Source organism: Dendrobates tinctorius, unplaced genomic scaffold (assembly GCF_039654945.1).
Source record: "Dendrobates tinctorius isolate UK_male_01 unplaced genomic scaffold, ASM3965494v1 ptg000069l, whole genome shotgun sequence".
In the NCBI taxonomy this organism is placed as follows: Eukaryota; Metazoa; Chordata; class Amphibia; order Anura; family Dendrobatidae; genus Dendrobates; species Dendrobates tinctorius.
In genome coordinates, this window is record NW_027361737.1 from 21,953,911 (window position 1) to 21,981,444 (window position 27,534).

The 27,534-nt window shown below is 44.0% G+C and overlaps 1 protein-coding gene across 4 annotated transcripts in view; it reads right to left on the minus strand.

Moving 5' to 3' along the window:
- DGKD (diacylglycerol kinase delta) overlaps positions 1–27,534 on the minus strand; it is a 121,827-nt gene that overhangs the window by 60,256 nt on the left and 34,037 nt on the right. For all 4 annotated transcript variants that reach the window (XM_073581169.1, XM_073581171.1, XM_073581170.1 and 1 more), the window contains 4 exons: positions 17,477–17,581; positions 12,255–12,387; positions 6,319–6,425; positions 2,985–3,110 (listed from right to left, as the gene is read on the minus strand). In XM_073581169.1, coding sequence (XP_073437270.1) covers positions 2,985–3,110; positions 6,319–6,425; positions 12,255–12,387; positions 17,477–17,581 — 471 coding nt within the window. The remainder of the gene's footprint in view (positions 1–2,984; positions 3,111–6,318; positions 6,426–12,254; positions 12,388–17,476; positions 17,582–27,534) is intronic.

The following is a 27,534-nucleotide window of genomic DNA, read 5'->3' on the forward strand; positions in this document are numbered from 1 at the left end:
AGAGATTCAACAAGATGCTGGAAGCATTCCTCAGAGATTTTGGACCATATTGACATGATGGCATCACACAGTTGGCGCAGATTTGTCGGCTGCACATCCCTGATGCGAATCTCCCGTTCCACCACATCCCAAAGATGCTCTATTGGATTGAGATCTGGTGACTGAGGAGGCCATTTGAGTACAGTAAACTCATTGTCATGTTCAAGAAACCAATCTGAGATGATTCGAGCTTTATGACATGGCGCATTATCCTGCTGAAAGTAGCCATCAGATGTTGGGTACATTGTGGTCATAAAGGTATGGACATGGTCAGCAACAATACTCAGGTAGGCTGTGGCGTTGCAACGATGCTCAATTGGTACCAAGGGGCCCAAAGAGTGCCCAGAAAAAATTCCCCACACCATGACACCACCACCACCAGCCTGAACCGTTGATACAAGGCAGGATGGATCCATGCTTTCATGTTGTTTACGCCAAATTCTGACCCTACCATCCGAATGTCGCAGCAGAAATCGAGACTCATCAGACCAGGCAACGTTTTTCCAATCTTCTACTGTCCAATTTCGATGAGCTTGTGCAAATTGTAGCCTCAGTTTCCTGTTCTTAGCTGAGAGGAGTGGTACCCAGTGTGGTCTTCTGCTGCTGTAGCCCATCTGCCTCAAAGTTCGACGCACTGTGCGTTCAGAGATGCTCTTCTGCCTACCTTGGTTGTAACGGGTGGCAATTTGAGTCACTGTTGCCTTTCTATCAGCTCGAACCAGTCTGCCCATTCTCCTCTGACCTCTGGCATCAACATGGCATTTCCGGCCACAGAACTGCCGCTCACTGGATTTTTTTTCTTTTTCGGACCATTCTCTGTAAACCCTAGAGATGGTTGTGCGTGAAAATCCCAGTAGATCAGCAGTTTCTGAAATTCTCAGACCAGCCCTTCTGGCACCAACAATCATGCCACGTTCAAAGGCACTCAAATCACCTTTCTTCCCCATACTGATGCTCGGTTTGAACTGCAGGAGATTGTCTTGACCATGTCTACATGCCTAAATGCACTGAGTTGCCGCCATGTGATTGGCTGATTAGAAATTAAGTCTTAACACACAGTTGGACAGGTGTACCTAATAAAGTGGCCAGTGAGTGTATATATTTTTTAAGTAATTAATTTTAAGTAAGCTTATGATCCACATGTCTGACTGTCTTCTGTTTGATAGTTCCATTTACTTAGCGGCTCAAAAGCCATTGAAGAAAATAAGCCCATGATCTAAATTAATTTGCCTTTATCAAAGTACAAAAGTGATCAAATGGGAACCAAATCTACTGACTAGGAAGAGTTAAAAGGTGGAAAAGTGGGTTAAAATGTAAGCAAATGATGGTGTGATGCAATGCAAACACGAAAAAAATATAATCTTGTCACCTGAGAAGGTATGTATAAAAGACGGCAGCTGTGGATGTACTTTTATTTTACTTTGTTTACATAAAAAAACAAGAGACTCACAGATATAATACAGATTCAGCTGGTTTCTGACTGCTGTCTATAAGCTAAATTTATAGGGCTGGTACTCCTGTGACCTCACCACCCATCATGCTCCTAACTGTGACACCACCCACAGCGTTGGAGCTGTAAAGGGGACACGTCAGGTAAGTTATAACAGTGCCTCTTATGCGGTCACCGCGTTTAGGATTTCGGAATTAACATGTGAACAACTGACCTATATCCTATATCCTTAGTCATGTCATGAGCAGAGCCAACAGCAAGACAATGATGCTCTTCCTGAAGCTGAGCTGGCAGCATCACCACTCAGACGATGCACCACAGCTCCGGCATCGGCCATTCTTAACCCCAGAACTACTTTGCCTGTGTATCTGTAGATTCCAGTGATCAATTTAGAGGGTTGGTACACCTGTGATGTCACTGCCTGCCAAACCATCACCTGTGACATCATCAAATATGGCAAAAAAACTAGGGCTTTAAAAAGAGACATTAGTGATAAGGTTCCCATACACACTAGATGGCTGTCACATGAAGTATGCTGTGGGCCAATCATTCACACGACAGCCATCTTGGCCGCCTCTCCCATACAGAGGAGAGCTCGTTTGGCCAATCGCTCCTATGTTCTCTATGAGAAAACTGTTGTCAAACATCCCTGCAGGTGGCTTATCTCTGGGAGGACAAAGCGATTTGCAGTCCAAAATTGGACATGCCCAATTTACATCTTCTCCGATTCCCCCATGTCGGCCGATACTAGTCTAAGGGCAGAATCAGACTGCCGTATAACGTGTGTGAGAATCGCATCGCACTACACGGACTGGCCAGCACCTCTCCTGACCAAGACAGCGTGATGGATTATTATGCAGCTGTCAAGCTCAGGTCAGGAGAGCCGACAGCCAGTATGAGGTTTACGATGCGATTCTCGCCCAAGAAATACGGCAGTCTGTCTCTGCCCTAATGTATAAAGGGCCGTTTACATTTAGCGATGCACCAGCGATCCGACCAGCGAACTGACCCGGTCAGGATCGCTGGTGCATCGCTAAATGATCGCTAGTGAGCTGTCACACAGGCAGATCTCACAGCGATGCAGCAGCGACGCAGCGCACGATACTCACCTTTCACACACAGCGATCCTGACATCCTCCCGCCCGCCTCCACGCGTCGCTCGTCGTCACAGCAGGAAGCCTCAGCAGGAAGCTGACGACGAGAAATGGAGCCGGACATTATCGCACGATCAGCGATGGACAGCGGGGGAGCCGGTCGGAGGTAAGTATCACACATAGCGATATCGCTAGCAATATCGCTGTAACGTCACAAAATTGGTGACGTTATAGCGATATCGCTAGCGATATCGCTATGTGTAAAACCCCCTTAAGGGAGCTGTATACACAACAACAGAACACAATATAGCACAATCCTTCCTTGTACTGGGATTTTATCCCATAGAAACTTACAACGGAAGTAAATAAAGATATCCGGTCCTATGTAGAGAAAGACTTACCGCTGCCTTGCACCAGAGGCATTGCCAGTCTTGCAGACGGAGCACACTGCCACACGTCTTCTCACACACAGTGCATTTTGCACTAACCGGTAAATTGCCTTCAAGCCATTGATGTGGCATGGATACCTACGGGAATGCGAGAAGCATGATCATTAATAACGTAAAAGACATTACAACAGCCATTATATCCATGTACTATATACTCTGCATTCTGAATAGAGGGAGGAGAACTATGAATTACCCCAAGAGTGGCCATAATTTATCAAGAAACCTGAAGATGTACAAGCATTAATCCTTAAACAGGGTAGAGAAAAAGATTAGACTAAAATATGGTATGCACAACCACAAGTAAAAAATGAAAAAACCTTTATTACACCTCAAACCAAACAAACATTAAAAACAATTAAAAACAATACGTGATGGTAAACCAGCACCCCCCTATAAACAGTCAATATGTGGAAATCCACCCTAAATAGCAGTTTTTGCAGGCTAATGAAGAAAACACGTGGACACCTAGATGGCTCATATGATGTAATACATGCATGAACAATTATATGATACAATCAATATGATAACAATGGCTGCTATAAGCAAATGTTGTATCTCATCAATTGCGCAGACCTGGCAATGATTAGCAAAATGAACAACCACATGTAATTAGCCCTCAAATATGCAAAGCCTGGAACTGTAATAGAGAAATATAAAGCCGCATGAAAATACTATAGGTCTCAAGCTCCATAGCTGAAGTCAACTGTGTGTGAAAATGGACCTAGTCCCTCTATGTGTACAATCAGCATAAAGTGAGTCACTGGAGTCTATAAGAAGCTGGAGTAGACCTGATAATCACGAGGAGAAAATAACCATACGACCTGATAAATGGCGATCTGATCCAAGTGAAACATAAAAGGCATAATAGCCCAAGAGGAATGCAGACAAACCCAGTCACAATGCCGGTTCTGAAGGCTTATAATAAAGCCATATGGATGCGCAACTGTTGGAAGGAAGAGGGGGTGTGGGGATAAAGCCCCATGCGTATCGCTGAGCTTGGCAGCTTCGTCAGGGGAAGTTACTTTATGCTGTCTGTCTGTCTGTAACAGAAATCCCGCGTCTCTGATTGGTCGCGGCCAGGCGGCAGCGGCCAATTAGCGACAGGCGCAGTCCAGAATTTGAAGGACGCACGCCACCGCTACCGTTGGGAGATGACCGGCGCTAGCCGGTACCCAAGGTCCGGAGGAGAGGAGACTCCTCCGGACCCTGGGTACCATAAACCTGTCAAAAATAGAATTAAAATAAAAAATAGTGATATACTCACTTTCCGACGGCCCCCAGACTCTTTGTTTCCTCCTACCACGCGCTCGGCATTTCCAGCTCCCAGTAATGCTTTGCGCGAAAGACCGCGGATGACGTTGCGCTCTCGTGAGAGTGACGTCATCTCCGATCCTTCGCGCTAAGCATTACTGGGAACGGGAGATGCCGGGCACGTGGAGAGGAAGGAAAGAGTCCGGGGGCCGTTGGAAGGTGAGAATAACCTTTTTTTTTATTCTTTTTTACATTCTATCTTTTACTATTGATGCTGCATAGGCAGCATCAATAGTAAAAATCCACACTAGCGGACAAAAAAGATTACTCCTTTTTCTCCAAAATGAAGCGAACCACAATTATATTAAAAACGTGTAACTTTATTAAACAAAATACAGACATTTAAAATTGGCTACATATTCATTGTTTCCTGATAACATACCCCAAAAGGGGAAAAAAACAGCAGACAATAACAATGGAGCTTCTAATCCATACGCATATCCAAAAGAACCTCCATTGTTATTGTCTGCTGTTTTTTTTCCCCTTTTGGGGTATGTTATCAGGAAACAATGAATACGTAGCCAATTTTAAATGTCTTTATTTTGTTTAATAAAGTTACATGTTTTTAATATAATTGTGGTTCGCTTCATTTGGGATAAGGAGTAATATTCATGCGAATTGGCCATATTGTAGAATACCCGATGCGTTAGAATCGGGCCACCATCTAGTACATCATATGAGCCATATAGGTGTCCACGTGTTTTCTTCACTAGCCTACAAAAACTGCTATTTAGGGTGGATTTCCACATATTGACTGTTTATACGAGTTGCTGGTTTACCATCACGTATTGTTTTTAATTGGTTTTACTGTTTGTTTGGTTTGAGGTGTAATAAAGGTTTTTCTCTCTACCCTGTTTCAGTACTGTTCTACAGACTAGGTTTTGCACGCCATTCATAAATTATTCTAATCTATTGATAGTAGTGCGCCCCTATTTCATCACATTTGAAGTATTAATCCTTTACTAAGAGTCCTGTAGTTTTCTCCTGTAAAAATCAAGGCGTCATTTCTTACACTGTATAATGCTTCACTACCCTATAATATGGAACTCCTGTCAGTCATAAAAGGAATCTGTCAGAAGGTTTTTGGTAAGTAATCTGAGAGCAGCATGAAGTAGGGGCTGAGACACTGGTTTCAGTGATGTGTCACTTATTAGGCTGTGTGCAGTTGTTTCAATACAATGAGTGTTTTATCAGCAGGAGATTATCACTGCGGGACTACAGCTTGGGGGCCAAGTAGTCCAGCTACACCACCAGCGATGATTAGCAGCACAATGTCAATAGATAATGTACACAGAAAGCTGTGGTGGGGTTGGGATTAGATTTTTGAGCTCTTCTTCATGCTGCTTCTAAAATTTCTGACTGTATCACAACGGCTGCACCCAGTAAACTAAGTGACACATCACTGGAATCAGATCAGGGTCTCTTTTCCTACATTATGCTGCTTTCAGATGAGGTAGCAAAGATCCGGAGAAAGATTCCAATTGAAGATGCATATATGGGTCCTTCCTCACAAGCAGATAAACTACCTATAGTAAGAGCTTAGCACAATACCAGGTGAGTTTGGAATGAGCGATTGTTTGTTCCATGCGGTGTTCAATAATCTTGGTGACAAATGCCATGTAAACAAGAGAGCAGTGGGGGATGGGGAGCTATGGCTGACCAGCAATATTTTTAGGGTCACATAAAAAATGTGATCATTGCCAAACCAGCACTTTGCCGATTGATCGCTGTGCCGATTTACACTGTGTAATGATGGGAACAATTCTTTATCGGACTGATGATCGCTGTCCTGTGTAAGAGGAGATATCAGATTGATAGCTACCGACCGCCTTCTGGGACATGATCTATCCTGAGAGCGGGGCCCGGACTCGCCCCTTGTGAGTGGAGAGGTGACCGTGCAGGCACAGCTCTCTGCCTTCACTTCTGTGGGAGTTTTGAAATAACATGGCTTCTACTGACCGCAAATAATACTCACCCCATCCTCATCCTCAATAATGTCCTTTCCAATAGAAGCCAAGGTGGTCCATTTGCAGTTATTTGTGGCCCTCACTGCGCAGCGTCGGTGAGACTTAAACTTGCAGACTGCTCACATGGAGAAAACAAAAATAAAACACACATAATAGGCAGTACAACCAACATTTCACAAGCTCTAAAGTATATGTGCATAGACAGTGGCTTGCAAAAGTATTCTGACCTCCCACCACTACTCACTTACACCCTCTTGGCATTTTTCATGTTTTGCTATCTCACAACCTGGAATTTCACGCTTTTTTGTTGTTTTTTTAGCATTTGCATCAGTTCCTGTAGACAACATGCCTACAACTGTGAATTTTTTTGTTTTCTTTTCACTGTGAAACAAACAGGACAAAATAACTGAAAACTTCAGTGTGCATAACTATTCATCCCACTAAAGTCGGTACTTACAGCTGTAAGTCGCTTTGGATAAGTCTCTATGAGCTTTCCACATCTTGCCACTGGGACTTTTGCTCATTCCTCAAGGCAAAACTGCTCCAGTTCCTTGAAGTTAGATGGTTTTCTCTGATGAACAGCAGTCATCAAGTCTGACCACAGATTCTTAAATGGATTAAGATCTGGGCTTTGACAAGGTCACTCCAGAACATTTACACGTTTCCTCTTAGGGTACCGTTAAGGTACTGTCACACTTAGCGATGTACCAGCGATCCCGACCAGCGATATGACGCGGTCAGGATCGCTGGTACATTGCTAAGTGGTCGCTAGTGAGCTGCCACATAGGCAGATCTCACCAGCGACATCGCTGGGGACGGGGATCGCTACTTACCTGTCACACCAGGCGATCCTGCGTCCTCCCGCCCGGCTCCACGTGTCGCTCGTCCTCACAGCAGGAAGCGCCACAGGAAGTGGACGACGAGGAATGGTCCAGCAGCTTCCCGCGCGACCAGCGATAACCAGCGGGGGAGCAGGTCGGCGGTAAGTATCACATGCAGCGATATCGCTAGCAATATTGCTGTAACGTCACAAAATCGGTGACTTTACAGCGATATTGCTAGCGATATCGCAGTGTGTAACGGGGGCTTTAGGCCGGGGTCACACTGCGTTATGGCAGTCCGTTAACGCAGCCATTAACCCCCATTATCGAGCGCATCGAGACGCATGCCATAATCGGAATGCGCTAGCGATGTGCCTTCGTTCAGTGACAGAGCCTCGAACGCGGGCTGCAGCGTCCGAGGGTCCGTCACCGCTAGCGCAGATGAAGCATCTGCGCTAGCGATATAGCATAACGCGATCGCGTTATGGTATATAGTGTTAACGCAGCCCGTCGACACTATGCGTTGAACGGGCTGCCTAACGCAGTATGAACTTGGTCTTAACCCTAACTTGTTTGGAGATCTCCTTGGTCTTCATGATGGTGTTTGGTTAGTGGTGCCTCTTGCTTAATAGTGTGGCAGCCTCTGTGGCCATTCAGATAAGGTAAAGTGTATATACTGACAGACCAAGTGACACTTAAGCCCCCATTACACACTGCGATATCGCTAGCAATATCGCTGTAAAGTCACCAATTTTGTGACGTTACAGCGATATTACTAGCGATATCGCTGCATGTGATACTTACCTCCGACCGGCTCCCCCACTGGTTATCGCTGATCGCGCGAGAAGCTCCTGGACCATTCCTCTTCAGTCACTTCCTGCGGCGCTTCCTGTGGAGCCGACTAGCGACGCGTGTAGGCGGGCGGGAGGACGCAGGATCGTCGTGTCTGACAGGTAAGTAGCGACCCCCGACCGCTGCTATGTCGCTGGTGAGATCTGCCTGTGTGGCGGCTCACTAGCGACCACTTAGCGATGCACCAGCGATCCTGACTGCGTCATATTGCTGGTCGGGATCGCTGGTGCATCGCTAGGTGTAATGGTACCCTTAGATTGCACACAGGGGGACGTCCTGTCACTAAGCATGGGACTTATGAAGGGAATTGCTTGCACCAGAAATTTTTAGGGGCTTCATAGCAAAAGGGGTGAATACATATGCACATGACAATTTTTAGTTATTCAACTCAGGATGTAATATAATAAAATAGGTTTAAAAAAAAAAAAAAACAAGGGGGTGAATGCTTTTGCAAACCACTGTATATACACACAGTTTATAGACAGTATATAAGCATGTCGTAGGTCAGACAGCCACGTCCTTATCATGGAGAAAACATGTTTCTTTTAAAATGAGAGCGCCCCATTTCATAATAAAAAGAAAATGATTGCCACCATCTATTTCAAAAGTTTTAGACAGGTGTGGAAAATATGCTGCTAAGTAATAATCCTGTGAAAAATAGAAAACCTGCTCACAGGTAGTCCTCCATATACATGAGCTCTGTATAACTCTGTCCCCACCACTGATTGGCAGCTTCCTGTGTACACTGTACAAGGGCAAAAAGCAGCCAATCAGTGGTGTGGGCAGAGCTATACACAGCTAAACAATCAGAGCACTGCTAGATCTGCAACAGGTAAACAGTGATTGTGTCAAAATGACGGCAAGCAACCCAGTAAGTGATACATTGCTGGAATCAGGGTCTCTGCCCCTACATCATGCTGAACTCAGATGTGGTAGCAAAAACCAGGTGACTGATTTCTTTTAGTGATGCGCACTGACCAATTATATTCTGTGCACACAATCTGCCATTGTTCTGGGAAGCCAGATTTAGAGGGCATGGCTGTCAGGAAACAAACGTTTCTAGGAACGCATGTTAGTAAAAGTCTTGCAGTGTACATGGCCCATGCTGCACAAAGTCATTGACTTAACGTACAGTCTTTTATGACAGACACACCTCACATAGCTGTGAAAACGAGAGCTTATCTTAGCAACGGCGGGCAATTAACATCCATACTGATAGCAGTTAGATACACATCAATACGGCTGCCATGGTAGTGGGGATTATTGTATTTTACAATACAACCTGGGCAATCAGTCCCATTATATGTTAAATTCCTGTACTCAATGCCGCAAAGCCGCCCACGTTTGCTGGATTCAGCAGAACTGTATGACTACCGTATGTGTATCAGGGCCTCACAAAAGATCGGGCATGTTGACCCAATCAGGGAAGAGAAAGCAATGAAAAACACCATCAAGTAACAGGTGGCAATTATACCCAATGCACCCCAAGTCACATGCCCCAATATACATCTAAAAACTACTTTAAAGGCCCCCACAGACATTAGACCAATGTCAGCCATACTAGTTGATATTGACAGGATTTATGGGAGATGATGATCACACCAGCCCCTAAGGAAACAAATCTACATGGCGAAACCTGGGGTCATTGGTCTAACATACATTCCTCCAGAGCTACTGCACCCTGGTGAACTCATTACCTCCTGTAACCTGGGCCATTCTATAAAGGATTCCCTTTATACAGTGTATTCCTATGGACTGACGGAGCAGCTCAATAGTTAGAGAAATCAATCAGTAGTGCTACAAGAAGTGTCCGTGTAATCCTGGTCTTATACTGGAAAACCTCACCTTCTGAAAGTCACAGCGATCTGATAATTCTTCCGGAAATAATATAACACGCCATTGTCCTGCAAGTTTATGAGCAGAATAAAGGGCAACTTTTATTGCCGGCCAAGCTCTACCTAAGGCGCTGCAGACACAAACCAGGGAAATCAGTTCCTCTCTCTGTGAGGCCGCTCATCGTGAGTCATTCAGATTTGTAATATAATAGACAATTGTTGCAGAACACCTCTAGGATAACACTGATCAGATTACAGCTGGATGAAGATCCATCTATAAGGGTGTGTGCACACGCTGCGGATTGTGATGCGGAATATTCCGCGCGGATTTGGTAAAACCGCAGGTCAAAAGACCTGCGGTTTATCTGCAGATTTTTTGCGGTTTCCCCTGCGTTTTGACTCCTGCCATGGAGCAGGTGCCAAACCGCAGCGGAATCTGCACAAAGAATTGACATGCTGCGGATTTGAAACCGCAGCAGCACATCTGTGCGGAAAATTCCGCACCGTGTGCACTGCGGATTTCATTTTCCATTGAATATAATGGTACTGTACACCGCAGGACCAAATCCGCTGCGGATCCGCAGCAGAATCTACAGCAGAATCCGTAGGGTGTGCACACACCCTTAAGGCTAAGTGCACACGTAGATTGTCCTCCTGCGGATTTTTCCACGCAGATTTGAAGAAATCGGCAGGTCAAATGACCTGCATTTTTCCTGTGGATTTCTTCCTGTTTTTGTGCGGTTTTCTTGCGGTTTTCTACTTCGGTTTTCCCCCTGCGGATTTGGAGAATGGAGCAGGCGGAAAACCGCACAAAAGAAGTGACATGCTGCATTTTTTGTACCGCACAAAAACCGGGCGGAAAAAAAAACGCAGCTTCTGCACAGCGGTTTTTTTTTTTTCAAATTTATTTACATTGTACTGTAAATCACTTTGCGGATCCGCAGCGTGTGCACATGGCCTAAAGGGGAGGTTACACCACCCGATTTACAATGATAAATGACTGCTAATCGGTAAATATTTACCAATCAGTGTACACACAGGCAGACCGCACTTCACACGCGCACTGAACAATCTGTAATAGATCGCTCGGCCCATGCAGGCTGCCACTATTCTCCACAGTGTGAGTCCTGTTTACAAAGGACAATATGATTTTGAAAATTACTTCTTTTTTAAAAAAAAAAAAAAAAAAAACAAGCTTAAAGATCATACCAGCTGACAAGCTGGCATTTTGTACGCATGTTGGGTGATTGGCAGCCTGTTTACACTGCTTGATTGTCAGGAAATCGAGCAGTCCTAGCTATATAAGGCATATAGGAACCACGACACATTTATAATTAGTAGGTCGACTGTTCAATAATGGCTAAATGATCGTTCTGCAGAAGCAGACATATGTGTGTTAGCCCACGCTGGTCACTACACTTGGTCAAACTGGTCATACATGTTCAATAACCGTGAAGAATAAACGATTTCTGCCTCTCTCACAAAGAACTTTTGTGCACAAGCAACTATCGGATTGAAGTTTTAAATCTGGTTGACTTCTTCCCAGATGATGTCACCGGTTGTCTTGAAGACTGTTAAATGTCACCCAAAGAACAATTGTTTTGGTTCAAATCAACCATTTTGCTGAAATTTAGATTTGTGAATACGGGCACCTAAACAAGGTGTACTGACATCCGAGTCACTGTTTTCTCCAGTGGTAAGTGGCGCCATGTGTGTGGCAGTCACTCGTCTCCCTTACCCAGATATCACGCACATTAGGTTGAGCTCAGTATGTGTGTAAGGCCGGGATCACACATGCGAGAAACTCGGACGAGTTTCGCATGTTAATACCTGGCACTGCCGCCGGCACTCAGATCGGAGCATGCGGCTGCATAGCAATACATGGAGCCGCACGCTCCGCTCCCGAGTGTCAATGGCAGTGCCGGGTATTAACATGCAAGACTCGTCTGAGTTTCTTGCATGTGTGATCACGGCCTTACGAGTAGTAGTGTTCGTTCTGTTGACAGCTATGTGAAGTCTATTGCTAATTTTAGTACTTTCTTATGTGGGTTATTATTTTACTATGTGGCATGTTGTGGCAATTACCACTGTGGATTATGGTGCGTCCGCAGGACACTTGCCAGCTTATAATTAACATATAGTTGCAGCAGTCTCTGTAATGTCCCATTACTGCTGCGTTCTCCCATCCCTGGCCTGTGGCAGTGACTACACCACTATACACACAGTAATCCCAGCTAATTACACAATGCTAGATAAACAGGGCTCGTTATAACTGCATAATCATCAATGATAATTACCAAGACCCTTTTAGGAAGTTAATATGCTAAAAACATGACAGCCAGAGACACTTCCCATCTGACACCGAAGAGCTGACACTTCGAAACCTCATAGTAACAAGACAAATCAACATTACAGAAGGGATTAAGGCTGACATACCTTCACAGGAGAGTCCATGGGAGGTGACCCCGGAGAGGGCTTCACGGCACACGTTGCAGTAAGTGGGTCGGGCATGGGAACAAGCGTACCAGTTGTGCATTCCGGAGAAATGGTCCATACTGTACTGGGCAGACTGGAAGCATGAAACACAAAGAGCAGTTGATCCTGCAGGCAGTGTGCACTGGCAGGCACAGCAGGTCAGATCAGTGCCCAGGGGCAGGCCTGCCCACCAGGATTGTTATGCAAATTACAAGTAATACTACCAAGAGGGAAAGACACTTCCTGATTTTTACAGAAGAAAAATGTAGAAGGACAGACCAAAGACTGACGGGCATGATTCTGACGTATGAGGTCCCAGACAGCCACCCGTACATATAAATTCCCAAGATGTCGTCTTCTGTCAGGTTATTACATTTCCTATATTTGCTAATTAGATTTGCTTCTGAAAAATCCTAGGGACAGCTAAATTCTCCTTCAATTTAATCTGTCACCAGGTTTTTGCTAAGCCATCTGAGAGTAGCATAATGTAGGGGCAGAGACCCTGATTCCAGCGATGTATCACTTAGTGGGCTGCTTAGCACAGTTTTTTATAAAATCACTGTGTTCTCTGCTGCAGATCAGATCTCTGAATTCTCTGCAGACCCGCCCACAACACTGATTGTCAGCTTTCTGTATATACTGTGCATAGGCAGAAAGCTACCAATCACAGAGCTCATTAATGCAGAGGGCTTAGGCTGAGTTCACACGTGGCTTTTTTTCGCGTTTCCGCGGTGGTTTTAACCGCGCGATTTTGCCGCGAAAACGCGAAAAATAAGCATCCCATGCATTCCTATGGGATTCTGCAATGCTGTGCTAATGCTGCGGTTTTTACCGCGGCGGAATCGCTTCGCGGTAAAAAACGCAGCATGCTCATTATTTTGCGGAATCGCGGCGATCCCGCACCCATAGGAATGCATTGTTCCGCTTACTTTCCGCATGTGGCTGTGCACACCATGCGAAAAGTAAGCAGAACAATTGCGGATGGTACCCACGGTCCGGAGGAGAGGAGACTGTCCTCCGGGCTTTGGGTACCATATTCCTGTAAAAAATAGAATTAAAAATAAAAAATATTGTTATTCTCACCCTCCGACGTCCCGCGCAGCATTCCTGCTTCTCTTCACGCTCCCGTTCCCAGTAGTCCTTTGCGAAAATGCCCGCGATGGCGTCCGATCTCGCGGTCATTCGCGCGACGTCGTCGCGATCCCGCGAGAACTGACGTCATCGCGGGCATTTTCGCAAAGGATTACTGGGAACGGATGCGCGGGACGTCGGAGGGTAAGAATAACAGTATTTTTATTTTTTTTTTACATTCTATCTTTTACTACTGATGCCGCATAGGCGGCCTCAGTAGTAAAACATTGGTCACACCCGTCAAACACTGTGTTTGACGAGTGTGACCAACCTGTCAATCAGTTCTCCAAGCGATGCTTCAGATCGCTTGGAAAACGCTAGCATTTTGCAAGCTAAATACGCTTGCAAAATGCTAGTTTAAATGCGATTTTCCCGTGGACTGGAATTCCGGAATTCTCGCGGTAATTTCCGCGAGAGTCCCGGTACATGTGCACTTAGCCTTAGTAGTTCTCTAGTGATATAATCACTGTTTTATAAGCAGGCAATTATCAAAACGGCAGCAAGTGATACATCACTGGAATCAGGGTCTCTGTCTCTACATTATGCTGCTTGGAGATTTGAAGGCAAAATGTGATTGACAGTGTTCACTTTATTTTAACATGATTTGGAGGCACTTACTAATATATAGTACAGGTTCTCTTCCTGTATTTGTTAAGGCACCCTTTCTGATAAACCCCTGAGGAAGCCCCCTCCTGTGACGATACGCATTGGTCTTCATTCCCATACGATGCTTTTCATATGAGCCAGTTCACACTATGACTTATGCAGAGGGCACATTACTGCAGGGTCACCGATTACTTCTTTGTACTCTTTTGATACTGCATTATCTATTATCTGTACTCGTGCATTGCTGCATTGTACCTCTTCATTACTCCACAATACTTGACATCACTTTATGGGCAGATTTTGGCCTAAAGGCCCTGTCACACTAAGTGAGATCGCTAGCGAGATCGCTGCTGAGTCACTAGAACTGTGACGTTATAGCGATCTTACCAGCGAGATCGCTGTGTGTGACAGTGACCAGCGACCCTGCCGGTATCGCTGATCGTGCCCGAAATGTCTGGACATTTCTTTGGTCGCTCATGTCCCGCTGAGTCGCTTGTATCGTCACGTTTGACACCTAGCCTAACGACCTCGTTAGCAACTCAGAAGCAAGACAAGGTGGGGATTAGCGTTCCCGACATCGTTACAAAGGTCGCTATGACACGCTAGATCGTTGCTCCGTTGTTGGGTAGATTGGACTGTCTGACATCTCAATAGCGACCACATAGCGATGCGGCAACGATCCCTGTCGTGTCGTATCGCTGTCGAGATCGTTATAGCGTCGCTAGGTGTGATGGGGCCTTAAGAAACAGGTTGACAATACGAGCATCTTGAAATCTTTTTCGTCTTTTTTATTTGCTATATGATAAAGAATCATACTGTTAAAGTGTAGGAAGTGTGACCGATCTGTTGTTTGAGTCCTTCCATTTTTTTTTAAACTGGGTATTCTATGAATTTTCGTTAGCGCTTCATCAATACACAGCTCCATTTGTATTTTTTTCTCAGCCTTCCTCACAGACTGCACAGTTCTCCTGTTCTCAGACTGACCGCCGATGGAGGATCATGTGACCAGGCCTGTCCATCAGCCTGCTCCAATTGGAAAACAGCTTCTACATGTGCAGCCTTTTCTAATTGGAGGAGGCTGAAGGACCGGTTCGGTCACATGATCCTCCATAGGCGGTCATTCTATGCACCTGAAAGCTGCGCACACGTGAGGAAGGCTGGATTAATAAACAGGAGGAGAACCTGGAATACTTAATTAAGTGCCACACAATAATGTCTACAACATGTCTTAAAACAAATTGGTCAACCCTTTTAAGGCCCCCTACAGAAAGATGGAGAACCTGACAAATATCTGATATATACAATTGCCTCCTGACTCCCAATAGATAATGGGAGGAATATTAGGCAGCTGAAATACCCGTTTATTCTACTAGGAGATAAGCGGCCATCTTATGTGTGCGCCAGCGGTTACCACTATTTCCCCACTTGAAGGACAAAAGCTCAGCGAGCTGCACACAGATGTACGCTCCCACGTGCACGCTCATGTCAGCTTGTCTTCTCAATAGTGAGAGGGGAATGATCCTCTGACAAACACCTGTGGCGACAGATTATCTCCTCTGAGATCAACGGATCGGGCATTTTGGGATCTTCAACAGCCCGAATTTTCATCCTCTGAAGATATGTTGTAGGGGGAACTTAGGACACCACCATATATATCAGAGGTCATTGGCACCTGCCAAAATTGGCAGGTTGAGCCCATATTTGTGTATGGCCACCACTGGATTTTGTTCCTAGCTTCCCCAAACTCCTAAATCTGTTCAGGTATTAGGAGATATGGAAAAGAAATGAACACATTGAAAACTTTACAGATTTAGGAGCTAATAATAATAATGGGTGACCATCTATTTTTGTGGCAGTTATAAGGGCAGTAATATTAGTTATCGTTCAGTTTTCCCAGAAACAAGTGCAACTAAAATCCGTCTACGGCTATGTTCACACGCAGCGTTTTGATCTGTAGCGAAAAACGGCTCTTTTGGCATTAGAAACGCTGTTTTCAAATTATTGTGTGTCTTTTATTTTTTTTACATGTGTGATTTGTCTACATGTTAAATAAAGTTAGTTTTATGCAGCAAAAAAATGCAGCAAAAAACACTGCAAAACCGGCTTGCTGTATTTTGTTGCAGCATGTTTGCATTTTCTCATTGCTTTCTATGGCTGCAAAAATGCTGAAAGAATGGACATGCTGCAGATATATAAAAAAAAACATTACAGTTCTCAAATTCAAACTAAGGCTATGTTCACATGCAGCATTTTTGCAGCTTTTTATGCAAATTAAAAGCTGTTTGTTTCAGGACCAGCAAAAACTATGAGATTTCAGAAATGTCATGAACACGCTTGTATTTTTCCTGACTGAGCAAGTGAACAACGGCGTTTTTTAAATCTGCAGCATGTAAATTCTTTCAGCATTTTTGAACCATAGAAAGCAATGAAATAATGCTGCATAAACAAAAGATTTTAGTGAGCAAAACTAACCATTAAACCCTTACTGTAGACAAAGCACGTGTAATCCGCACCCATAAATACCCTGCAAAATACGCTTCAAAAACAAAGCGAAAACTAAACAAACGAGGCGTTTTGAAGGCAGCGTTTTTACTGGCATAAGAGCCAATCTTTGCTGTGTGTGAACACAGCCTAAGTGTATGCAGGAGACTTCTGAAATCGGAAATGCTTCTGAAGGTATTGTACAACGCAGATGTGCATGAAAAACACAGCAAACAAAATACTGCAAAAAAGCTGCGTGTAACATGGCCTGAGGAGAATGTCTGACAAACTGACAGAAGAGAAAACGGCACTAGTGTAACAAAGGTTGGGATGACTTGTCTCTTATCTGTTTATAATCACTACTGAATCACAATAATGAATGTGTCCTGGGCAGGTGAACGACCCAGCGTCACGTGAAATATTCCTGCAACGTACACATCGTTTAGACCATGTTCACACGGTAAGTATTTGGTCAGTATTTTACCTCAGTATGTGTAAGCCAAAACCAGGAGTGGAACAATCAGAGGAAAAGTATAATAGAGACGCGTCACCACTTCTGTATTTATCACCCACTCCTGGTTTTGGCTTACAAATACTGAGGTAAAAAACTCACCAAATACTCAATGTGTGCACGTGGCCTTAATCTGGGCTACATGGTGACACCTGTCGCGCGACCAACGTTCGCCAAGTGTCCCTGCTACATTGCAGAGCAATACAAGTGATTGGGGTGAGCTCGAGGGTATGGCAACCGAGCCAAGCAAGTAGCCAAAACTCTCACAAGGTTGGACATCTTACAACTCGCTCGTCGTGGTATACTCGGGATCGAAGTGCAGCGCCGTTCGTTTGTATTCCTGTGCGATTGCGACTTAGCAGCGACAACTACACAACTTTGGTCACATGACAGGTGTAGTGGCCAAAGTCGCCGTGTAGCTCCAGCCTTAGGAAAGCTGCTGACACATCAGTACCTCAAACAGTTCCCGGTTTTGCACAGACTTCAGCGCCGCCATCCATTCCTCCATGTCTTTTCTGTTGTCTGCGCTCAGTATCAGCTTGCGAAAGGGAGTGAACACCTAAGAAATAGAAGACAACGGAGAATAACAGACTGAAGTCGGGCAAAATGCAAAGGTGAAAAGCGCAAAGTAAGGAAGGAGGAGACAGCAATTGAAGCCACTGTTTGCTAAGGGCATGGAAGCCCCATGTGCACAGTGGCGCTGGAAATACAAACAAGGGCTTGTCCATAAACCTAAAATGCGGAGTGAGTGTGCGCCCGTGTGTGTGTCAGCACCAGTGTGCTCGTTCACTGCTACACACAAACTCTCATTACTTCCCATGCTACTTGTTGTGCTTCCTGCATTTCACTCGTCCAACTTTAGAGTCACAAAACCACACACAAAAATAGTAATGGAAAATTGTAAAAGGGGGGCGCCGGATCATTTCTTACTAATGCACTATATCACCGGGATGAATGTTAACCCTTTAAGGATCGGGACAGTTTTCCACTTTTGTACTTTTGTTTGCGATCCCATACACAATGTCTTCAGCTCCTTCTGAAATCAGCAGGATCGGACAACTTTAGTCTAATGTTTCTGGGAGCCGTAAGTGTGCTAGTTTCTTTGACAATTTGGGGAAGATTATTGAGGGTGTTGTAGAGTATAAAAAGGTCTGACATTTAAAATCTGTCACCAGGATTTCACCCCCCCTCCCCCCACAAACTGTTTGTCTGTGCATGTAGATCTTACAAAGACAAGGCCAGCAATACCTTTACATGGCCGGCCTGTTCCTCCATTACTGAGAAATCAGTGTTAGAATTGATATGCAAATGAACTATTTGTAGATCTGAAGCCTCTGTCACTCCAGCTCTATTCCCTGTCCAGCACCGCCTCCTCCTGCTTGACTGAAGGCTACTTTTCCTGATGTCCTGAAGTCATACAGCATAGAGGCTAACAGTCAGCAGGAGGAGATGGCACTGGGCAGGAAATAGAGCTGGAGTGACAGATGCTTCAGATCTACAAACAGTTATTCAGCCTCATTTACATAAATACAAACACTGACTGCTCAGTAATAGAGGAACGGACAGGTCATGTAAAGGTATTGCTGGACTTGTCTTTGAAAGAGCTACATGCACATGTAAACATGATGACAGATTACCTTTAAATTGGTACAACATACGGAAGAATTTATGGACAGTAAGATCTAAGAGAAAAGAATGACAGAACACACTTTTTTAATGTATTAAAATCATATTACTGTAAAAGGGTAGGGAAAAATATGTTTAAGTCTAGCAAGACTGTAATCCTTGTAGTTAAAACAAAGAGATCCTTGCTTCCCCACTCTCTAAATATAGCACCAAACACACAGGATTTACAAGAAGTATTTACTCATGTCTTATTACACAAAGGAGACAGTATGCCCGGTGGGAACCTTTCCCAGTAATTGTCACTTACAAGAATAGAAAAGGCAGCTCGGCTTTGTGTCCGCAGCATGCAGGGTGAACACTTCAAAATCAACCAGGTCCTACACCCCGATGGATCTGCCGCTCCTGACAGCAAAGCAGAAAATCTCAACAGGACCCCCGCGCACCCAGTTATAAGGCAATGGGGTGACTCTGGAGCCATTGTATGTCAAATTTGGCAAATCATTGTGAACTCCATGACACTAATGTGAACAGAGCATTGATGGCATACATGGGCAAAAGGACACTACCAATTCTAAAGGAAACATGTAACTTGCCAGCTACAAAAGTGAGCAGGCAAGTTAGAGGCTTTCTTATTGTGCTTAATAAAAATGTAAAACATACCCTTCCTCTTACACAAAACCTGTAGAAAAGCATAGTCTTACTGACTTCAACTTCTAAAGGGTAAAACTGCTTTTGGTTCACATATCAGTCTAATATATCCAGGAATTGTCCTGATTCTGATGCTCTTTAACTTGCCATCCACTCTTTTTGAGTGGAGGTTCCTCTTTATCAGCATTGTAGGAACTGGAATTCCTTCCACTCATTTTTCAGCATGTGTAGGTCTGACCAATTCACAATGGCTTGCCTACCTCAATCTAAAAGGCTGCCTCACTAGCCTGTATGAAATGTGACAGACAGGAGAGCAGGAGCAGAGACCAAGTCTCGCTCCCACTTCCTGTAGAGACAGATTACACTTAACAACAGGCAGTGGACAACAAGTTATAGAGAAGAGAAACACCTACTGCTTGGCACTTGGGCATTATTATTCAGGAGTAAGACATTGTTAAATTAAGTGGTTTGCAAAATGTCTACTTATTATATCTATCAAATAAGATCAAATCTGAAAGGACAGACCATTTACTGCAAAGCATATCTACTTACTGGGGGACACTGTATACATTATTGATTATTCATATATGGGGAAGTCATCCCAGTGGTAGAGAGTGTGGCTTCATCTTTTACTCAATTTATTTTAGGAGCAGTATATTTCCATAAAACATTTTTTTTTGTATTTAAAGGGAACCTGTCACCATGAAAATGCAGTCCAATCTGCCATTTTGGGTCCAGTGGGTGGCCCTGTTACAGCTTTATTTGTAGTGTAGGTACAGATAGCTGTCAACCACTGATAGGACCGCCCACTGGACCCAATATCCCAGAAAAAGCAGTATACTAATGATGAAAACACAGGTTATAGTGAATATTCTCTCACAAAACTATATAGATAGATCTGCTCCGCCCTCCCTGCTCAGTAACATGGGGCCTGCAGAGTGGATAGCATTTTCATGGTCACAGGTTCCCTTTAAGAATTTTCAACCCTTGACCCAAAAACTAAACACATGAATTATGAAACACATGTTGGTCGCTTACTTCTACTAAAGTCTGGTTTTACATGTCTATTTTTGTGGTCTGAGGAAGAGAAGTGTCTTCTACAAGTGCATGACCAACAAAAGATTTCCAACTGAAGATTATAGCTCCTCCGCTACAAGAGACACGTAACCTCCCATCAGCGAACAGATTCAGTTTTATTAAAACATAAAGTAGAAAATCTGTGTGTTGTGTGACCGGACCCTTCTTCAGGATGAACTCTAGTATCAGGATGGGAGCAGTAATCACCTAAAAATACATATAAACAAGCGCCAATTCCAGCTAAAATTCAGTTCTGGGGGAGCTCAGAGTGCATCTTTTAGCATAATCCACTAAGGTGGGCACATAACTATTAGTCCCCCCAATTTACCATTACACCTGCTTGCTATATGGAGTTACACGATGCAGCGCTATTCTTCTTTTCTCTAAGAAACAAGTAGAGATAGGGTATTGTCAGCTACCCACTATTATCATTTATTTATATACCGCCAACATATTCCACAGCGCTGTACAGAGATTGTCATCACTCACATCAATCCCTGTTCCTACTAAATTCCAAATAACCTATAAGTTTAGGAGTGAAGGTGTAAACATATGCAAAGGAAACCACTGAGCCCCTCACCACCATCTATCCCCCCACGGAGCGCCGATAGGCTGCCACGGCAGATGGCGACCTACTGAATGCCCAGTGACAACCCTGGTTGGACTTAATAGGAGACCACGGTTTTTATTATATTGCAATAACGTGGTACTGCAGTATGCCATATAAGCAATCAAACAATCACAAGTTCAAGTCTCCTAAAAGGACTAAAAAATAAAGTTAATTTTTCTTTTTCTTAGGCATGCTTGAAATGTGACCATCACTGCTGTTGGTGAGAAGTGTTTTCCCGAGCAGCTGTCATGTTACTACTGTATGGGACAACAAGGAGGTTTAGAAGACGGCGCTCCATCACAAAGCATTATGTGCGCACATCCTGAACATAGCTATGCCAATAGGTCACATAAGCTACAAATCTCTCTAACAGAGGACCCCAGTGCACCTCTCCTCCACTAATAATGGCCGATTGTACCACTATGTGAATAATTAGTCCCCTTATTACCTACGGGTGGGTGGACCGGTCACCAAATATTACAGCATTTTACTTGCTAACTGTACCCGCTCAGTTCTGGGCACCAATTTATAGGAAAGATGTCCTTGAGCTAGATAGGGTACAAAGAAGAGCCACAAAACTGATAAGGGGCATGGAGGATGTTAGTTATGAGGGAAGATTAAAGGGGTTGATCAGGCTTTGAGTACAAATCTGCAGTCACTGTGTCTGCACCTGTGAATCCTCACAACAAGCATAGTGCGCCTCGTCAGGATTCTCCAGTGGCGGCACCAAGAGCTGCAGGAGGCTGACCACAATAATGTGATTTGCATAGATGTGGTCACATGCCAAATAGACCTTGCTCAATAAACGTCTAGTCGGAATGTGGCCGGGGGTATGCAAATCCCATACTTACAGTCACATGACCGCCCTCTCCTAATGCCAGAGAATCTTGACAGAGCACATTGTGCATGCTGTGAGGATTCAAAAGGCTACAGTCACAGAGTGCCAAACCTGGACAACTCATTTCAAGAATAAAGGTGCCGTCACACTAAACGATGCACCAGCTATCCCGACAACGATACGACCTTGTCAGGATCGCTGGTGCCTCGCTACATGATCGCTGGTGAGCTGTCAAACAGGCAGATTTCACCAGCAACCAGGAACAGCAAGGACGCTGGTATCCAAGGTAAATATCGGGTAACTAAGCGCGCGCGTCACTTAGTTACCCGCTGTGTACCTTGGATACCAGCTCCCAGCACCAGCACGCAGGTATCCAAGGTACACAGCGGGTACCTAAGCGACTGCTTACAGTGCTGGGAGCTTGCTGATCGTTCTCCCGCTGCCACACACAGCGATGTGCGCTGGCCAGCGGGAGACCAACGATCAAAAAATGGCCCAGGACATTCGTGCACGATCAGCAATACCCGGCGGGGGGGGGGGGAGGCGGTCGCTGATGCGTGCCACACACAGCGAGATCACTGTTGCATCACAAAATCAGCGATCTCACTAGCGATCTCACTGTGTGTGACGGGCTTTTACACTTATTTAGTTTAAGAAGGGACCTTTTATAGGGACATGATTAAAATAACAAATAATTAAAAAAATAAATTTCTGAAGGTTTGGTTTGGTCCACTGGATCAACAATTGGGATCACGAAAAAAAGTTTCACTCTTTTGGGGCAAACTGGATCATGCACTTTTTCTTCATATACCCCTTCCCTTCATCCTTTCCTATCTCCCAGTTGAACTTGATGAACATTTGTCTTTTTTTTTCAAATGTATGTAACACGCGGCCTCATTGTCCTAATATTTCCGCAAGAGAAATTTCCAAAGATAATATATGTTAAATATATAAAATGTATTTAAGTTTAATTGCTGCTCAGCTTGTAAAAAGTTCTGCAATTACTGTGAGATTTATAGGCAGCAGGCTTGTGAAGAATGCCCTGCTATGCAGTCCTGTTACAACCTAGCTATTAACCCACATCCTGCCCTCCAGAGCATCGCTCTGCTAACCACACGCCGAAAGATATACCAATGGTGTGTACTGACGAGCTTTAAAAATAGCAATAAAGCCGCTCCCTTAAGTTCCTTCACCACTACTAACACAGAAAAATTACTAGCGTTCCGGTTATATAATGTTTTATTCAGTTTATGTGCTATTTTAGGATATATATCACTATACCTCACCGGACGGCATTGGCATGTTGAATTTTAGAAGCTTTTTTCATTTTACCAAAAAAACAACCAGCAGCAACATAAGTGACCTTCCTCCTAAAATAATTCACTAGCAAATGCCTTCACTTTTGGATGAGTGGGGTCCAAGCTTTGGGTGACAATAGGCAATTCAGTGCTGTGGCCTCTTTACTCTTATTACTGCACAGCAGAGTTCTCAGCCACCGAGATGTGGAGCCCCATTTATGTGACCCAGGGAAGGCCTCCACCCTTATGATAAAAGCACTACAAAGGGACACCTGCAATGACCCCATACCCTTTTACTGGGGCTTGGGAGAAGTAGGGCTGTGGAGTCGGTAAGCCAAACCTACGACTCCGACTCCTCAATTTCCCTTACACCGACTCCGACTCCACGACTCCAACATATATTGCTTATATTTAAGTGAAAAATGTATAGTACAATGTGATCATCAGACATTTAATCATTTTTATGATACAATAATCAAGACATTTAGATAGAACATAATATATATTGTGGTGTAGTGACCACTGTGTCCGCTAGAGGGCGCTGTGTGGGTGTCCCAGGACGAACGGATAGCCTTGTCTAGAATGGTAACAGGAGCAGGGTGCTAAAGGATCGTTATGTATCTCAAGGTGGGTGGCCTTGGGATGGAGGCTTGCTTATGTTCTGATCAGCAGAGCTGATCTTTCGTTCCAATGTGTCAGGGAGAAGTCTCCAGGTAACTGGTGAGACAGGCAGGACCAGTTACCTACAAACCCACCCAGGGGGTGTGTTTAAGCACGCTATTGTAAAGCGTGTATGAGTGGTTGAAGGACCTGTGATGAAGGACCTGTGATGAGGTCATAGCCATGTGACCCGGTGGGCATGGCTACGGACCATATAAGGTGGCCAAGGTAGGTCACATGGAGTGACTGCAGGGACCCGGTTGGTCCGTTTTGGAAGGTCCCGTCTGAGAGAGATGGGGCTGCCTTCCTGACAGCAAGTGAACGCTGTGTTTCATGGCTGCACGTGCCTGATAGTTCCCTGGAGGGAATGGACGTCTGCAGCGTGGTGAACCGGCCATGACGTAAATCCGGAGAGGGGATATAACTGTGAGGCTAAGAGAGCATGCGTATGGCATAACCTGTGTGACCACAGGGATAACAGAGGGAAGCTCTGTCATGGACGCTATGCTGTTGATATGAACTTTATGTTGCTGGTCATGGCTTATGATGCCTAAATAAACCGCATGGACTGTGATTGTTTTTATGTAAAACCTGTGCCGGATGTGATTTATTGGATGACAAGAGAGTATCCCCTAGCCGAATGACAGCGCTACCTTACAATATCTATTGGAATACAAATTTAGAACACAAAAAACTGTAATAAATTGTAAATATGTAATACACTATATAATACTGATTACACATATACAGTACAGACCAAAAGTTTGGACACACCTTCTCATTCAAAGAGTTTTCTTTATTTTCATGACTATGAAAATTGTAGATTCACTCTGAAGGCATCAAAACTATGATTTAACACATGTGGAATTATATAATTAACACAAAAGTGTGAAACAACTGAAAATATGTCATATATTCTAGGTTCTTCAAAGTAGCCACCTTTTGCTTTGATTACTGCTTTGCACACTCTTGGCATTCTCTTGATGAGCTTCAAGAGGTAGTCACCAGAAATGGTCTTCCTTCAACAGTCTTGAAGGAGTTTCCAGAGATGCTTAGCATTTGATGGCCTTTTTGCTTTCACTCTGCGGTCCAGCTTACCCCAAACCATCTCGATTGGGTTCAGGTCTGGTGACTGTGAAGGCCAGGTCATCTGGAGTAGCACCCCATCACTCTCCTTCTTGGTCAAATTGCCCTTACACAGCCTGGAGGTGTGTTTGGGGTCATTGTCCTGTTGAAAAATAAATGATGGTCCAACGAAACGCAAACCGGATGGAATAGCATGCCGCTGCAAGATGCTGTGGTAGCTATGCTGGTTCAGTATGCCTTCAATTTTGAATAAATCCCCAACAGTGTCACCAGCAAAGCACCCCCACACAATCACACCTCCTCCTCCATGCTTCACGGTGGGAACCAGGCAGTCCATCCGTTCACCTTTTCTGCGTCGCACAAAGACACGGTGGTTGTAACCAAAGATCTCAAATTTGGACACATCAGACCAAAGTACAGATTTCCACTGGTCTAATGTCCATTCCTTGTGTTCTTTAGCCCAAACAAGTCTCTTCTGCTTGTTGACTGTCATCATCCCCTGAGGAAGAAGTAGTCCTTACTTCGAAACGCGTTGGGAATAAATAATCAATCTTTCACCGTAAGTGGGATTCTGTATTTTGTCAAGCAGCGCATGGAAGTCCATAAATTATTTCCATAAGAATTGATGTATCAGCCAGGGCTGTGGAGTCGGTAAGCCACAGTTGCGACTCCGACTCCGACTCCTGGATTTTATCAGGCTCCGACTCCTTCATAAATGGCCAATTCATAACAAATTTACTGTTGTAAAATATTAAACATCGTGCTTATTCAGTTTCTCACCATCATATAAGTAATCAGACCACTTAGAGCAAAAACTACATTTATTAGAATACAATTAGAATATAGCAAATAACTTTTATAAACTTTTCTAAACTGTAAGTAAATATGCAATAAACACTTTTATGCAGTTAATAAGAAGAAATCTATAAATTTGTCCTCAGAAAAAGTATTGCCTCTGTCAGATCCTCCTTCATGGATGCCCTCAAATCTGATCTAATTATTTTGAGAGCAGAGAACAACCTCTCTACACTAACTTGTGTTGGTGGCAAAGCAGTAACCACTCGGGCAACATCTCTGACAATGTCAGGATACAGTGGAATCGCTTGTTGCACTGTTATTTTTGATGAACGGTCAAATTTCTCAATTTCTTTTAGTGCACATGAAAAATTCTGCTGAAATGTACTGGCTGTGTTCCTTGATGGGGATGACTCTTCTTCTATGCGGGAACGCTTTACACGGTCCTTGTGATCCAAATATTTTTCGAAATTAAATTCTTCATCAGTTGATGATGAGGGTGAAGATGTGGCAGGACGACCAAATTCTTCTTGTTCCTCCTGACTGTTCTGCAACCCTTTCATCCTTACTGCTATTTCAAACAGAGCTTCTTTTCCTTTACTTAGCTGTTGATCATCTAGAAGAATCCGATGCATTGGGTCTACATAAACAGCTGCCAAAAGAATGTTATTTTGTAATAGTAGCTCCTCTCTCCGTTTCATTGATGTAGCAATGCCACTTGCAATTAACCCTCCTCTTTGGGACAGGCGAAACATCAGGTTCTTCCACTCCTTTAAGAAAATACCTGGAGTTAAGTCCTCTGCTTGTAATTTTTTAGTCACTGTAAATGGGTGCTCTAGCAATTTTTCCAGCTCAGTCACCTGATTCCACTGACTTTCATTTAGCGTCAGTTGAGGGTTAGCCATGTCTACAAGAAAGGTTTTCAGTTCAACCAAGCGCTGAATCATTAAGTACTGCCCCATCGTGTGGCTTGATCAATAATTGCCCCTTTTCCAGCACGTCTCTTCAAAATTGAGTCAACTTTAGGGGTTCTGGCAACAGTAGCCAATTTTCTCACCTTGCCAATCAGTGAAGCAGCATGTCCTTCTTGCAGACTGTCTCTTATAGCCAGCTGTAGCGTATGCACAACACAGCGCATGTGATGAATGAAAGAACATATTGACACAGTTTCAACAAGATCATCTAAACTATCATGTTGCTGTTCATCTGAAGCAACTTCAGTTTGCTCCTCAGTTACAATACTGTGTTCCTCTATTTCAAACATTTCTGTGTCAGTGGACCCAGAATGTTCTTCTACCTGCTGGTCACCATCATTACTCTCATTCATTAGCTTAATAGTACTTATCATATTTGAAGCATTGTCAGTTACAACAGAAAGAACTTGCTCTTTTTTAAGTTCATAGTCTTGCAGAACCTTTTCCACCAAGACCTGGAGAAACTCACTGGTGTGATGAGCTTTGGTTTCTTTTACTGCCAATGTCTTGGTAACTATTTCATTTTTGTCACAAACAAATCGGACATTGATGGCAAAATAGTTCACTCTGTGACGTGTGCAGGCATCCATTTTAAGAAACAGAAAGCGTCCCTTGAGAGTTTTTTTAAGTTCTTCCTTTTGTTTAAAAGCTTCTTCGATTACTAATTTTCTAATACTCTCTCTCTCCAGAGAAACACCAAGCTTGCGGGCCATTTCCCCATTCAGACACATAAAAGCTGGTCGTGAAAATAATGAAATAGGCACACTATCCTTTACAACAAGCTCTATGATCTGTTTTTTAAATGTATCTACTGTCATTGTCACAGTAACTTTGTCACTGACAAAATATCTTGCAACTGATGGCTGCAAAGTTCTCTGCTCCTTTGTTTGGCTGGAAGAG